The following is a 15,726-nucleotide window of genomic DNA, read 5'->3' on the forward strand; positions in this document are numbered from 1 at the left end:
ATGTATTTGATTTCTTTATTTTTTATTTTTTACTTTGTTTTTATAATGTTTAATGTTTTAATAATTTGTTGAAAATAGAAATTGAGATGCTGCATAATACTTGGGGTTTTTACACCAGAATTGACTTAATTCATTTAAAATAACAATTATTTATGTTTTTTAAAGACAATTATTTATTGTAATGTTTATTGTCTTAATAATTTGTTGAAAATAGAAATGAAGAAACGGCATAATATTTGTGTTTTTTTACACCAGAATTAACTTATTTCTTGCTAATAAAAAATAAATGTATTTTGTTTTTAACAATGTTAAATGTCTTAATAATAGGTTGAAAATAGAAATTGAGATGCTGCATAATATTTGTGTATTTTATACAAGAAATGATTTATTTTTTGCAAAACAATAATTTATTTTGTACCTTTCTTTCTTTATTTTATGTTTTAATAATGTTTAACTTTTTAAAGAATTTGTTGAAAACAGAAATGCTGCATGTTTTTACACCAGAATTGACTTATTTCTTGCTAAAAAAAATTTTTAATTGTTACTTTTATTTATTTATTTATTTATTTATTTATTTATTTATTTATTTTTAATAATGTTTAATGTTTTAATAATAGATTGAAAATAGACATGAAGATTTTTTTCACTTTTCTTTATTTAATTTTTATTATGTTTAATGTTTTAATAATGGGTTAAAAAGTGAAATGAAGATGCTGCATAATATTTGTGTTTTTTCACACCAAAATTGACTTATTACTTGCTAAAAAATATTATTTATGTATTTTATTTTTTATAATTTTTTAATAATTTGTTGAACATTGAAATAAAGATGCTTCATAATATTTGTATTTTTTTTCACCAGAATTGACATATTACTTGCAAAAAATATTTTTTTTATATTATTTAATTTATGTTTTTATGATGTTAAATGTTTTAATAATAGGTTGAAAATAGAAATGAAGATGCTGCATAAAATTTGTGGGTTTTTTTTACACCAGAATTTACTTATTTCTTGGTAATAAAAATACTTTTATTTATTTAATTTAATTTGTTTTTTTAGTAATGTTAAATGTCTTAATAATAGATTGTGTGTGTTTTTTGTGTGTTTTAGAAGTAACTTATTTATTGCTGAATTCTTTTTCTTTACTTAGTTTTTTAATAATTTTAATCATGTTTAATGTTTCTATAATAGGTTGAAGATGCTTCATAATATTTTTATTTTTTTACTCCAGAATTGACTTATTTCTTGTTTTTTTATTTTTATTTTATTGTTTTTATAATGTTTAATGTCTTAAAAATAGGTTGAAAATAGAAGTGAAGATGCTGCATAATATTTGTGTGAACACCAAAATGGACTGCATAGAGATGCTGCATAGAGATGCACCAAGATGCTGCATATTATTTGTGTGTACACCAAAATGGACTCGTTTCTTGCTAATTCTTGTATATTTTTTGTTTGTTTGTTGTCTGAAGACATTAAAATGGAGGGAACTGAACCATCTGCATTGGTGAGCATAATCTCTATCTTTATCTATCTACCAGCTTTCTCTTCCACTCAAAATGACTGACTTCAATGTCTTCTGCATAAATAGTTTATAACATCAAATAAATAGTTATATTAATATGCAAGTATCTTTTAATATTCTTACTAACTTACTTTTGTCACCTGCTGTAGGTCTTTTTTGGCTGTAAAACGATTGTGTTGACACCTTTTGAACATTTTAAAGTAGTGTAAAAACTATAGAAAGTGCCAATACTGAATTCACAGCCAAAACATACAGCAGTAAATGTTTTTAAATGATGAAATTCACACACATTATGCTTTAGGTTTTTATCCTGCAGCTAAAGCACTCCAAAAACTAAAGTCTTTTTTTTTAAATCCAGCAAACACAATCAGCGGTAAAACCTCATATGAAGCCTCAACAGCTTTCCGTGGACCTGCCGATGAAGGTGAAGGACGAGCCAATGGATGAGGAGTACGAGAAAGCGTCAGTATCGCTGCACACAGAGGGAGACATTAAAGATGAACCCGACACTGCAGCGGTGAGTTTCCTGCTCTTTATTTGCTTTTATAGAAGTATAAAGGTGATGTATGGAAGTTTTTGAGAGCATAAAAATACCATAATATGTTTGCAGATATTTCAGAAACATACTAAGTGAATTTGTTTATCTGAAAAACAATGCTAAAGCAATGCAACATGGCAATAAATGTCACATAATATGGCCTTCAAACTCAAATTTGTAGCATTTAACTCTGAATAAAGCACATAATCAGTACCTGAGGTGATCACTGATCAGTGTCATAGATGTCTATGCTGTTTAGCCACAAGAAATTGAAACCATTTTTAAAACCTTAGGTAATCAGCTGTGATCGCCACTGCGATCGCCACTGAACAGCGCCAGAGCATTAGAGCCAATCACAGCCCTTTCTGTTGAGCACGTGACCAATCATAGGGGTGTAAAAGAACTCGCTAGAAAGGGCCCAGAAAGCGAATTAATAAATAGGTGTCTATTACAATATTCAATTTCTAGTTAGGTTGTCAAACTTTTCTATACTTAAAATACTTTTTTGTAAAGCTGTTTAAATTTTCTTTATTTATCTAGTAATTTAATTAATGAACAAAAGAGATTAAATTGGCTTATAACATTAGCTTATGACTGTTCAAAGTTGGGGTTTGGTGTGATTTTTTGTAATATTTCGATACAGTAAAAACAAGTCTGTGCTCACTTGTATTGATGCTAAAGGGAATTTTTTTTTTGTTACGTTGTTTGCTATTATTTATTTGCTAATTGCTTAATTATTAAAAAAGAGATTAAATTGGCTTATAACACATGAGACTGTTCAAAAGTTGGAGCTTGCTACGAGTTGATCTGTTACCGTCTGGTCGGTGAACTGTTAAGGCTCGTATACACCGGGACACCTTTTGTTTGCGTTTATCTTCAGCGTTTATCGTCAGCGTTTTACAAGACATTTTTCCGGATTCAAACCTTAGCGATTTTTTTTTTTTTTTTACTGGCATCAAGCAGAAGAGTATGCAATACCACTCCTTGACGTTAGATGGCGCTACACAACTTTAAGCTTCCAACACCAGCTTGTAACACAGAAGAAGAGGAAGAGAGGAAGTTCACACTCTTGTTGTTAAAGTTACTAGTGACTCGAACAAGCATGGATGGTTCAAGCAGCAGCTGCAGCTCCAGCTCTAGCGATGAAGAACTGATTATTGTTCACTAGTGCAATAATAATAGTTCATATCGCCTCTGGGCATCTTCTTCAATGTGCACTCGCATTCACAGTTTTGCGCTTGAGCGTCTCCAAGTGCTGTTTACTGAAACATCAACAGCTCCGTGCATGGCAACAAATGTGCCAACCTGAAGGTTTTAACGCGGCGCGTCAAATAAAAAAACGAGCATGATTTTTTTTTTTTTTTATTACGCTTTTTCGGCTGCCGTTTTGCGCGTTGGTATGCATGATCACATTGACGCCCTTTATAAAGTCACAAGGTGTTAACCGCTACAGAGCACCGAGCACAAAAACAGCCAGACACAGGAAAAGTTTCTTTCCACAGGCCATCTACCTCATGAACAGTTAAATATTCCCCAACTGTGCAATAAACATGTGCAACACTTTCTCATACGCACTTGTACACAGCACCTTATAACCTGTATATTTATAACAAATCAGTACATACAATTCAGCATCCAGATCTCTTTGACTAACTGCATCTCTGTTTAATGTTTATTGTCTTTTTTAAAAATTATATCCGTGTTGTCTCTTGTCACTTTATGTACACTGGAAGCTTCTGTAGCCACAACAAATTCCTTGTGTGTGAAGCCCACTTGGCAATAAAACCGATTCAGATTTTTTTTGTAATATTTAAATACAGTAAAAACTAGGGATGGGAAGATTAACCGATATGTATCGATACGCGGTCATGCGCGTGCACGATGCGAGTGCATCGGTTGAGCAGCAGAGGATGAATGAAATTTTGGAAGCAAATCGAGATGCATCGGTTTTTGCGAGATGCATCGATTTTTCCGAGATACAGCTTATATTTTTAATATAGAATGTATTTTTTATTTATTAACAAGTGTTGTCAACCTGTTTTTGGCGCATAATTTAATCGACCTACATAAAGTAAGCCTTAGCAACGGATTTGCGGATGTGCTCACACTACAACTCAGTGTATCAGGTGTGCGGATGAAGCTAGTGGTGCGCCCTCAGAAAGCGCGAGAAGCAAAACAAACATTTTATTCCCCACTGAGTTTTAAATCTAAAGTATGGCAAGCAACATTATGGATTTAAGGATGGACGACATGACAGGACAGATGCAATTTGCAAAATGTGCCGCGCATCTGTAAAATACGCGGGCAGTACGACTAATCTGAAATCTCACTTGAAGCCGCGCCACGGTGTTGTTATGAAAGCATCTTCCAGTGTTTCTGCATCCCCGGCTTTCGCACTGCTTCAACCAGCTCCAAAAGTGGTGAGAAAAGCATTGCAAGTTTTTTTTCCATGCGCAACAGTTCTGCTCGCTCTACGCCAATAACGAATGCTATTGCATTGTTCATCTGCAAAGATATTCAGCCTAGTGTCACGGAGAACGAAGGTTTTAAACACCTCCTCCTGTTTATTTTTATTTAATTATAATAATAATAATATTAATAATAATAATGATAAAAATAATGGGTGTCACGGTGGCACAGTGGGTAGTTTGACCACCTCACAGCAAGAAGATTGCTGGTTTGTTATATTTTTATTAGCCTGTTGTTTACAGTGACAGTGATGTTTCAAAGCAGCATAACACTGCTAGTTCACCACCTTAAGTTTTGAATAATCAGTGGCAAAATATATCTTTGTAAAACTTGTTTTCATAGTTGAAAAGTTAAATCACAATTCTTGTTGTGCAATGCTAAATTTATTTATGTTGAAAGAGTGCAAATATATACATACTTTTTTAATATATATTGCACTTATACATTCTGTTTATCTTGAAAATACTTAAATAATATGTGCTATATGTTCTAAAATGGCCCTCTACTGTAAACTGACACTCTGGCTCTGAGAGAAAAGCCAGTTTGTAAAAAAAGTCTTGGTTTTGCTTGGTTTATAAATAATCAAACTCATTCAATGGCACAGCATCCTCTTTCACATCATCTCATAAACTTGATCTAATAAGTTAGTGCTGAAATATCGCATCGTATCGTGATATGGGTGTGAATCGTATCGTGTTGCATCGCAATATGTCACAAATGTATCGCTAATATATCGGATCGTATTCTTTGTATCGAGATGCGTATTGGATCGGCATTATAGCTTAGATGCCCAACCCTAGTAAAAACAAGTCTGTGGTCACTTGCATTAATGCTATAGGGAAGCTTTTTTTAGCTTGTTTGCTATCATTCATATGCTAACTACTTAACTTGATTAATGAAGAAGAAACGAAATTTGCTTAACACCTGACTGTTCCAAAGTTGGGCTGCGCTAATAGTTTTGTTATATATAATTCAGTAAAAATAGTCTGTAGTCACTTACATTGATGCTGTAGGGAAGCTTCTTTCAGTTGCGTTGTTTACTGGTTAAATTTTTGTGCACAGAATGCTTGAAAATCTATTAAAGATTAATTTTCTTTTTCGGCTAAATCACTTTATTTGTCAGGGGTCGCCACAGCGGAATGAACCGCCAACTTATTCAGCATATGTTTTACGCAGCGGATGCCCTTCCAGCTGCAACACATCACCGGGAAACACCCATAAACTTTCACGCACACTCATACACTACGGCCAATTTAGCTTACCTAATTCCCCTGTAGTGCATGTATTTGGACTGTGGGGGAAACCCACGTGTACATGGGGAGAACATGCAAACTCCACACAGAAATGGCAACTGTCCAAGCCGAGGCTCAAACCAGCGACCTTCTTGCTGTGAGGCGACAGCACTACTCATTGCACCACCCATCTTTTAAACATAAATGGGGGGTAAACTTAATTAAACATGTCTTATTTAAAAAAACTGAAAAAAAAAATAGATTAAATAAGGGTACAAGAGGATATAAAGTATAATTTTTGTTAATATTTTATTAGTGCCATCAAGATCAGCACAAGCGTACAACATGATATAAAGTATGTTTTTTGTGTTCATATTTTCAGGACAACCAGACTGGTGCTATCAAGATCAGTGCAGTGTTTTCTGTAGGAGGAACTCCTGCACCCATTGGTATGAAATATATCAACATCATTTGGTGATTGGACTTAATGATGACTTAAGTTAGATTTTTTTTGTTTCTGACATATTTGTTTTCATGTGACTACAGCTCAAGTAAGTGTCTCAGCGAAGCCAGCACCAGTCCCTACACTGTCCCTCCGTCCTTTAGCTCCAGCCAATCCGGTCGGTGTGGTTTGCACAGGGTGTAATAAAATCCTGCTGAAGGGACAGACGGCTTTCCAGCGCAAAGGCTGTCCTAAACTCTTCTGCTCACCTCAATGTCTCTGTAGCAACTCCAATGTGGTGGTCAAGATGCCTCCCAAGAAATGTCACTTCTGCCTCAAGTAAGCTTACAGGCCTTGACTTCAAATATTGTGTAAATTATGTGCTCAGATTGACTTCCAGGAATGTAAGTAATAGGGGTGTAACGATTTATCGTTGTACGATTTATTGCGATGCAAAAATGTCACAATAAGCATCGTGGCGTTATGACGATTTGATTACGATATGACATCCGTTTTCTCTTATTAGTTGAGCTGTCTGCACGTGAGCTACGTTCCACCTGCTGTCGCACGTGAGTTCAGATTGTAGCAGCAGTAATGTTAGCAGACCAAGATGAGTGGAGCTGAAATAGAGGATGGCCCATCATCTCAAAATCAGACGTCTGGCAACATTTCGGTTGTACAGTTAGACTCGTCCGCTTTTTGACACGCATACTGGGTCAAACATCCTAAGTTTAAAAGTCTTCACAGTGATTTACATACTTTGCACATGAGACATGGATACCTCCTAATGGTGTTGAAAGAGTCACATACTGTATTTATAAGGTACAATTCACCCTAAAATATCATTCTGTCTTCATATAATGATGTATTTGCGGCCGCAAAATCACACATGACGTGAGCTGACCGTGAGCTGTTACTACAGAGGGCGGACTAGACGCGCGCGTATGGGAAGCCGTTTTTAGCATTTAAACCTTTGTTCTGACTATCCATGAATATATTTAGAGATATCTCTAATTAGATTTTGACAAGTCATAATTATAATTCGACTAGTCAGAATGACAATTAGAGATATCTGCAATTACAATTGTACTAGTACGAAATCAGATTGGAGATATCTGCAAATATATTATGACTAGTCATATTCCTCCATTGACTTCCATTGAAAAATATTTGCAGATATCTTTAAATGAGTTTTGACTAGTCACAATTGTAATTAGAGATATCCCTAAATGAATTTAATTAAATATGAATTAAATACCTGGAAATGTGGATTTTTTTTTGCACACAAAAAAACGCAAGTGACCAAGCAAAGCCTTAAGCTCTTACTGTTAAATTCAATTGAATAGAAAGCTTATTTTTTTTGCACCTTTACTTAAATTGTGCCTTAATTTTGTCTCTGTCATTTCAATAATATTTTTTAAGAAGTTTTTAAATTGTTTTATTTTCCAGAGACAGGCCTGTTTAATTTATTTTCTTAAAGAAGGTTCAGTTTAACAAGTTGAAACAAAAGTAATACATAAAAAATAGTTTTCTTGGTAAAATTTGCATTTCAGTTTAATTTTCAATTTTTATTCCAAATATCGTGATACTGATCGAATCGTGAACATTAAATCGTGATAGACATCGTATCGTTAGCTGAGTGTATCGTTACACCCCTAGTAAGTAACATGCAAGCCAACATCAATATCAAGCCTTTCTCAGCATAAAACACAATTTATTAAAATGTGACATTTTTAAAGACTGCTAAACAAGATTTCCATTAGTGGTGTAACGGATCACAAATCTCACGGCTCAGATCACACTATGGTTTTTTAATCACAGATTGGACCATTTTTTAGATTAGCCAAAAATAGGAGGAGACATGTCATTTGCTTTCCATTTATTACAGAAACAGTGCTGTAGGAGACTTTTGGATTTAACAAACAGAACTTAGAAGATGTAATTTTAATAAAAATAAAATGAAGAAGTAATCAGCTCTAAAAATAAATAGTAAAATATTCAGAACTGTGAAAAATGCATTCTTAAGCCTCAAGTCTAGGGGAAAACAGCATGGACATAATAAACGGGAAAACAAATGTGTTGGATTTCCCAAACAAAACAAAAACTTAATGCAAAAAATACCCCTCGGTTGGCAATCAAACTCACACACTCTGTTGAGTGTAATTTAATTGATTTATTATAGAAAAAAATCAAGTAATTTTAAATGAGCTTCTCTTCAGGGTGGCTACAGGCCAAAATAACAAACAAAAGAATCTGCAAAGTAAATTAACTAAATTAACCAATTATTATAAATATTTAAAAAAAAAATACAAGAAGCTTACCTTTCTCCCCAAACATAAACGTAGTCAGAAGTAATCAAATAAATAGGCAGGCTACCCCTACAAGCTCAAACTCTCAAAAGAAGTTGAATGTATGGACCATGGTAACAAAATTGAACGTTGGCTGTCAGCCGGAGGGGTACGGGAAATCCAGGAGCTCCACTCCCAGCAACCGTCGCAGCACAAATGAGCTCCTCGAACCCTGCCGGAAGCTCCTATTTATACAGGCATCCAAGACCAGAAGCCAATCAGCACGAATCACTCCGGAATAGGAGCCTATGGGATAACAAAAAAACAACAAGGCGGCGGCACAAAGAAAAAGACACATGCAATACGCAATAAAAAATGAATAAATAAAATTGAGTCGTAACTCCCATATTAATTTTTTGTCTCCTTTTCAATAAATGATTCAGTTATACCCCCATAAAACTTCATGTTTCATTGCTAGATGTGTCATTTTTGAAGAATTATTCAGTGGCCTGTTTTTGATGGCTGATTTTTGCCACTTTTTTTGATTAAAAAAATGTAATTGCTGTCTACAACTTTCATTTTTTATCCTTGTTAAATGCACATGACAGTGATTAGTCTTTACCATAAACATCAGTGGTTTTATCTAAACTATAAACTGTTATGCCAGTACCTCTGTGTTTTTTGACTGTTTGTAACTTCATAACTCAAAAGACTAAAGACTCAATCTCTTTATTGATTTTTGTGTTTTCAGATTTGAATGCAGCGATTCAAAGGATTAATAACCATATGCAAATCACCATCATTGATAATTTGTTGCGTGGGTGTTAAGATCCTGATCTTTTAATGATTAATCGTTTAGTTTACACTTGAATGCATTGATTCAGGCTAAAATAGTAGTGACCGAAAACTCCTTTAATAACCTAAGAAACCCACCACATCTCTAATACCCTACCATGACTTCTTCTGTCCTCATTATATTTTACAGGAAAGCCCAAATGCTTTTATACATGTGATTTAAATGATGTCATAGGCAATCTCTCTGTGATTGTTACAAATTTAGAATTAATCTACAAGTAAAAAAAAACTGGGTCACGTGTGTTCCGAATCGTGGGTTGTGATTAGTACGAATCATGGATCAATCGTGATCTATTACACCCATTATGTCTATACTAAAAGCGCTTTGGTTTGATGTTTGTGAAAATGTATTCCTCAAAGAATTTTAAGTTATTTTTCATTAATTAAGCTGAAAATCATATCCAATGTTTTTAATGTGCAGTTTTGTTCTGTTTTTGCATCTCGTATTAAGAAGTTGTTGTTGTTATGTATTTATTTATATTGATCTTGCCCTGAAATTGCCACAAGTTAACGATATGCCAATAAATAAACAAATGTAGCATTTATAATTAATTAATAATTTATTTTAAAAGCTTAAATAAAATTAAATAGGAGTTAAATTAAATTAAAACAGTAATGTGCAACATTTTCTTTTTTCCCACAGAGACATTACTGATTCTAAGGATGTGATCAGTGCACCGGTGGATATGGCAGGGAATCTGAAGGAGTTTTGCAGTCAGAAATGCATCAGTTTATTAAACTTCAAGTGCAGTGTGTGTCAGAAGGCGGGAACAGTAAGTTGCTATTTCTGTCTGCTGGCGTTTTGTGTGTTGAAACTCTGCTACTGAATTTATCACCTACAAAATGAGGCCGCATTCACACACCAATGGATTTAGGTCGATCCGCAACAGTGTATTATTGTTTTGCCCTTTTGTCCACACCACACCAGCATAGCCAGTGCCATGAAATTAACTTTTAATATAATGGGTTACAGAGTGGGAAAATCCCATGGCCGTGTGGATTGAAAAATTGTGATTTTTTTAAACGATGACATTACCATAACACAAATTACAGAGCTGTGTAAGTGCTAATAAACTTAGCAGCACAACTACAATAAAACCTCATACTGCTATATCAACTTGATCCTACACTTTTCAAAGGACTTTCTGAGGTTTTTAGATACTCACAGAGAGTCAGGACCTCGGCCCCATCCGATAGATGGTGCTCACTGACCAACTAAAAGCTGGTCTAAAGTCCAGCAGATTGCGTTAATTATGTGCCTATGCAGCTAAAAAATCCTTACACATTGCCAAATACACAGAGGATGTACAGCAATGGTGTCAAAAATAATAAATACAACAATAATGAAAATTATTTCCCAACTTATGTCTTTTTTTGTCTTGTCTCTGACGTTACATGGCTACTAGTGTGATGTACAAACAAATAAAATCCAGAGGTTTGAGATGTTGCCATTTGTGTTTCTCATAGACTTTTACTCACAAAGTGAACTTGATGGACTCCGTCCATATTCTGTGCAGCGACGACTGCTTCAACCAGTTCCGCACCTCCAATAAGCTGAACGGGAACAGCTGTATGAACTGTGGGGGAATCTGCTACGGCACAGACGCTCCATGTCAATCTCTGCAGATAGAGGGCATCGTTATGAAGTTCTGCAAGCCGAGCTGCCTCACAGCCTTCAAAAAGGTAACCTCAAATAAACATACACAAGAGCCTGCTATTCAGTTGAAAGTCAATATTAATTCAATTGATTATCCTTTTTGCAGAAGAGTCTGAAACCTGTCGCTTGCAAAATTTGTCGCACTTTGCACCCGGTTGCCGAAATGCTGGAATGTATGAACGCAGAGGGAATCCGGGAGATTTTCTGCTCTGCCGCCTGTGTCACAGCGAATAAAGTTCAGACTGTCAGTTCTTCAGGTAACACCGAAATACCCACCAAGATGCAATATTTATATATAATTAACACTAGCATTTAGATTTATGTAAGTGATGTTTTGTGTCTCTTGAGTTTAATGTCATTGAACAGTCCAGAGCTCACTGTATACAGTTGAAACCAGAAGTTTACATACACTCTAAAAAAAAAGGGATCATAACCATTTTATAAAAAATATCTGATGGTAAATCATACTAAACGTTTACTATTTTAGGCCTATTAGAATTACCTAAATTATTACTTTTGCTAAATGCCAGAATAATAAGAGAGAATTTTTTTATTAATTTCTAGACAGTCAAAAGTTTTCATACATTTCCTTGGTGTTTTTTTTTATCTTGGCTTTTAAACTGTATAACTTTAATCAAATCTTCCACAAGATTCTTACAGTAGTTTGAAGGAATTTTGGCTCATTCCTCCTGACAGAATTAGTTTAACTGAGTCTGATTTGTTGGCTGTTTGCTCGCACAAGCTTTTTTAACTCTGCCCACACATTTTCTATAGGACTGAGATCAGGGCTTTGTGATGGCCACTCCAAAACATTCACTCTGTTGTCCTTAAAGCACATTTTAACTAATTTGGCATTATGCTTAGGGTCATGGTCTGTTTGGAAGACCCATTTGTGGCCAGGTTATAATTTCCTGGCTGATGTCTTGAGATGTTGCTTCAGTATTTCTACATAATGGTCTTTTATTCATGACGCCATCTATGCTGTGAAGTGGACCAGTCCCTCCTGCAGCAAAACAGCCCCACCACATGATGCTGCCACCCCCATACTTCACAGTTGGGATGAAGTTCCTAGGCTTTTGAGCTTTCCCCTTTGTCCTCCAAATGTAACACTGGTCATTATGGCCAAACAGTTCAATCTTAGTTCCATCAGACCAAAGGAAATGTCTCCAAGAATTATTCCTTTTCCCAGTGTAATTTAACAAATTGTGATCTGGCTTTGTTTTTGATTCTGGCTTGTTGATTTTCCCATGTTGTCACACAAGGAAGCAGTGTGTTTGAGGTTTTCCTTGAATACTATTCTATAGTTATGCCTCCAATTAACTTAAATGTTGCCAATTAGCCAATCAGAAACTTCCAAAACCTTGACACCATCATCTGAGCTTTGTGAGAGGCATATTAATCTTATTGTATGTAAACTTGACCTTAAAGAAAAGTAATAACAGTTTCTCAAAAAATATCTCTCATTATTCTACTATTAAGCATAACAGAAACAAATTTGATAATCCTAACTTGCCTAAAAGACAAAAAGTTTAGTCACATTAACATCTGACTTTTTTATTAATGGTTATGTGCCTTTTCTATACATTGTATGTAAACTTCTGGTTTCAACTGTAGATAGGAAAAGAGTGCGTTACCTTCATTACTTTAACAAACCAACTGCGTTACAGGTGGTTTGTGAAGCCCACTCATCTGCGTGTAGCACACTCAGACTTGCTCAATTTGTTACAAGAAGTTTAGGATGCTTGTAAGTAAGTCTCTGGTGCATATTGTCCCTTGTTTAATACTCTAAATGAATAAATTACCAGGGCATTACAGGTGGATGTCAAGCCCACTTATCTCCATGAAGCACACTTGGAATCGCAGTGTTTTTCAGAAACATGGAGGTTTAAGTTCCAATGTGTCTTTTGTTTGCATGCTTATACAAGGTGCTCCCGTGGAATGCAACAGCTGTAAGCAGAAGCTGGTGCCTCAGTACCATCTGGCCATGTCTGATTCAAGCATCCAGAACTTTTGCTCCTTTTCTTGTGTAGTGTCATATCAGGTAAAGTGAAGCAATTTTACTAATTTCTTTCAAATCGAAATGTACAGGGTTCATACGAGTGCTGGAAATTCTTGAAAATGCTTGAATTTTAATTAGGGATGCACCGATATGGATTTGTGGGGGGGTACCAATAACTGATAACTCTTTTTATTTGGAGGCCGATAACCGATATACGTTCTGTATGCTGTTGCTCGCATGTTAATTCATTTTTTTAAATTAAGTATTAATGTAATATTAATCTGACCAGTTAAGTGTTAATATTCGGTTAATGAGCAGCGGTTGCCGGTTAGAAAAATAATCAAATGTTTACACATAATATTTTTTTTTAATTTAAACCAAAGTACACAATGACACTTCATCAAACATATCTACAATGATAAGGATAATGGAATAAACAATGTGAGCAAAGCTTCATTATATTGCACCGGACACTCCTGAACAAGTTCGACTTGTGCATGTATGAGGCAGGCTGTTTTGTACAATAACATAACCTATCGACTTAAAGATAGCGGCCTAATATTAGTATCAGATCGATAATGATCATCTTAAATTTATTGAACGATATTGATATGGCCACCAATATGTCGTGCATCCCTAATTTTAATCTACTGTATACAATAATTTATCAACTGATATTGATATGGCCACCAATATATCGTGCATCCCTAATTTTAATCTACTGTATACAATAATTTATTAACTGATATTGATATGGCTGCCGATATATCGTGCATCCCTAATTTTAATCTTTTGTTTTCAAGAATTTATCAACTGATATTGATATGGCTGCCGATATATCGTGCATCCCTAATTTTAATCTACTGTATACAATAATTTATCAACTGATATTGATATGGCTGCCAATATATCGTGCATCCCTAATTTTAATCTACTGTATACAATAATTTATCAACTGATATTGATATGGCTGCCAATATATCGTGCATCCCTAATTTTAATCTACTGTATACAATAATTTATCAACTGATATTGATATGGCTGCCAATATATCGTGCATCCCTAATTTTAATCTACTGTATACAAGAATTTATCAACTGATATTGATATGGCTGCCGATATATCGTGCATCCCTAATTTTAGTCTACTGTTTTCAAGGTTTTAAAAGTGCTTCGATTTTAAATAGTGCTTGACAATGTAAATGTGTCGCTTTCATATATTATTTTACTAAATTGGTGGTAATAACTCTGGAGACTCAATATGCTCTTAATCTGCCTTTGTTTTTTTTTTTCTGTACCCTTTAAAATTATAATAAATGTAAATTTAAAATAAAATTTGCCATTTAAGATGCAGGTAAAAAATTTAATAGAGCAAATTACAGTAATTCAGTGTTGGGCTTGGGGCAAAAGTGCCCCAAATGTATGTCAAAACTTGTAATATGCTGGAAAATGCTAAAAATGCACCTATGAAATGCTTGTAAAAAGTGCTTACATTTTGACAGTAGCCCCTTTCACACATACAGACCTTTCCGGAAAGCTCTGTATGTGTCAACAGGCCTTTTTTGAAAATACCGGTAAAGTCGTTCTGCCAATTTTCCAGAAAGAGAAGTTGTAACATTACTGGTAATTTGCCGGAATGCTGCTCTGTGTGAAAACAGAAGGATGATTGCTGGAAAGAGCTGTTCCCGCTTAGAACGCACTGACGTGAGACGTCTACTCCAGCCAATCCGAACATTTAGACGCATTCACATCCCCGCGGTTTATGAAAATAAAAGCCTTTGGATACTTTTCCAGACACATTTAGCTGCTAGATGTTAGACAGATAACGTTTCTATGCTCCTTAATGCCAACTGTGTAAAACATTATCGATTATAATGCTTATGATAAACCGCTGTTTGTTTACCTTCAAGCTACAAATACAAATCTACTATACAATCGCTGCTGTTTTGAGCTAATTTCTGGTTAATGATGTCAGAATTTACAAGTATTTTGGAATGGATGTGTGAATGGTCTGTTCGGAAACATTCCGTAATGTCCTTGCCTGTGTAAACATCGCTTTTTTGAACTTCCCGGTTCTGATAATTTTCTGGATATTTACCAGTATCACTGTGTGAAAGGGGCTACTGTCTACATTTAAAAGTGAAAGAAGGCTGAATATGTCAAGTAGAGTTATCTAAAGATTTCATTTTCTTTGTTTAGGAGTCATTTGGTAAGAAACCAAACTACCAGGTGAACACTGTAACCTCTACGACGAATGCATCAACCCCAAAACCTGCCTCTTCAGAGTCTGGCTCCTCAACCAAGACAAGCACTTCCAAGAGTCAAGTTCAGAACGTCACAAAGATCCCCTGCTCACAGTGTCTCAACTCATTCTTCCACAAACCAGAACTGCTGGATTTTAAGGTAAAGATATCATGTATTCTTATTTATATTTGTAAAGTTGATTTATAAACTAATGAGAGGATCATGTGCTTATAATTGTCCACGGCTGGTCCCACGTTAGTTTACGATTGATTCACCAATGAGGTGATTTGAGCTGTAAATAACCAGAGTTTCTTATCTCAATATCTTCATCTTGAAAAATCCCACCTACTCCCCCTCTCTTTTCTAGATGGGCAACACGGTGGCTCAGTGATTAGCACTGTTGCCTCACAGCAAGAATGTCTCTGGTTAAAGTCCTTACTAAACCAGTCGACATGTCTGTTTAGAGTTGCTCGTTCT

At 34.9% G+C, this 15,726-nt stretch overlaps 1 protein-coding gene across 4 annotated transcripts in view; it reads left to right on the forward strand.

The window, feature by feature from the left end:
• Positions 1-15,726, forward strand: part of zmym4.1 (zinc finger MYM-type containing 4, tandem duplicate 1) — a 54,250-nt gene that overhangs the window by 10,915 nt on the left and 27,609 nt on the right. For 3 of the 4 annotated variants that reach the window (XR_015945151.1, XM_087293997.2, XM_087293999.2), the window contains exons 3-11: positions 1,474-1,508; positions 1,885-2,043; positions 6,148-6,214; positions 6,312-6,546; positions 9,994-10,123; positions 10,818-11,033; positions 11,114-11,264; positions 12,933-13,048; positions 15,205-15,408. Coding sequence is in view for 3 of the 4 variants with exons in the window: in XM_087293997.2 (XP_087150123.2) it covers positions 1,474-1,508; positions 1,885-2,043; positions 6,148-6,214; positions 6,312-6,546; positions 9,994-10,123; positions 10,818-11,033; positions 11,114-11,264; positions 12,933-13,048; positions 15,205-15,408 (1,313 nt within the window). In the remaining variant the exon portion in view is untranslated. 4 annotated transcript variants of the gene reach the window in all.

The sequence above is a fragment of the Danio rerio genome, chromosome 19 (assembly GCF_052040795.2).
Source record: "Danio rerio strain M-AB ecotype USA chromosome 19, GRCz13ab, whole genome shotgun sequence".
Lineage (NCBI taxonomy): Eukaryota > Metazoa > Chordata > Actinopteri > Cypriniformes > Danionidae > Danio > Danio rerio.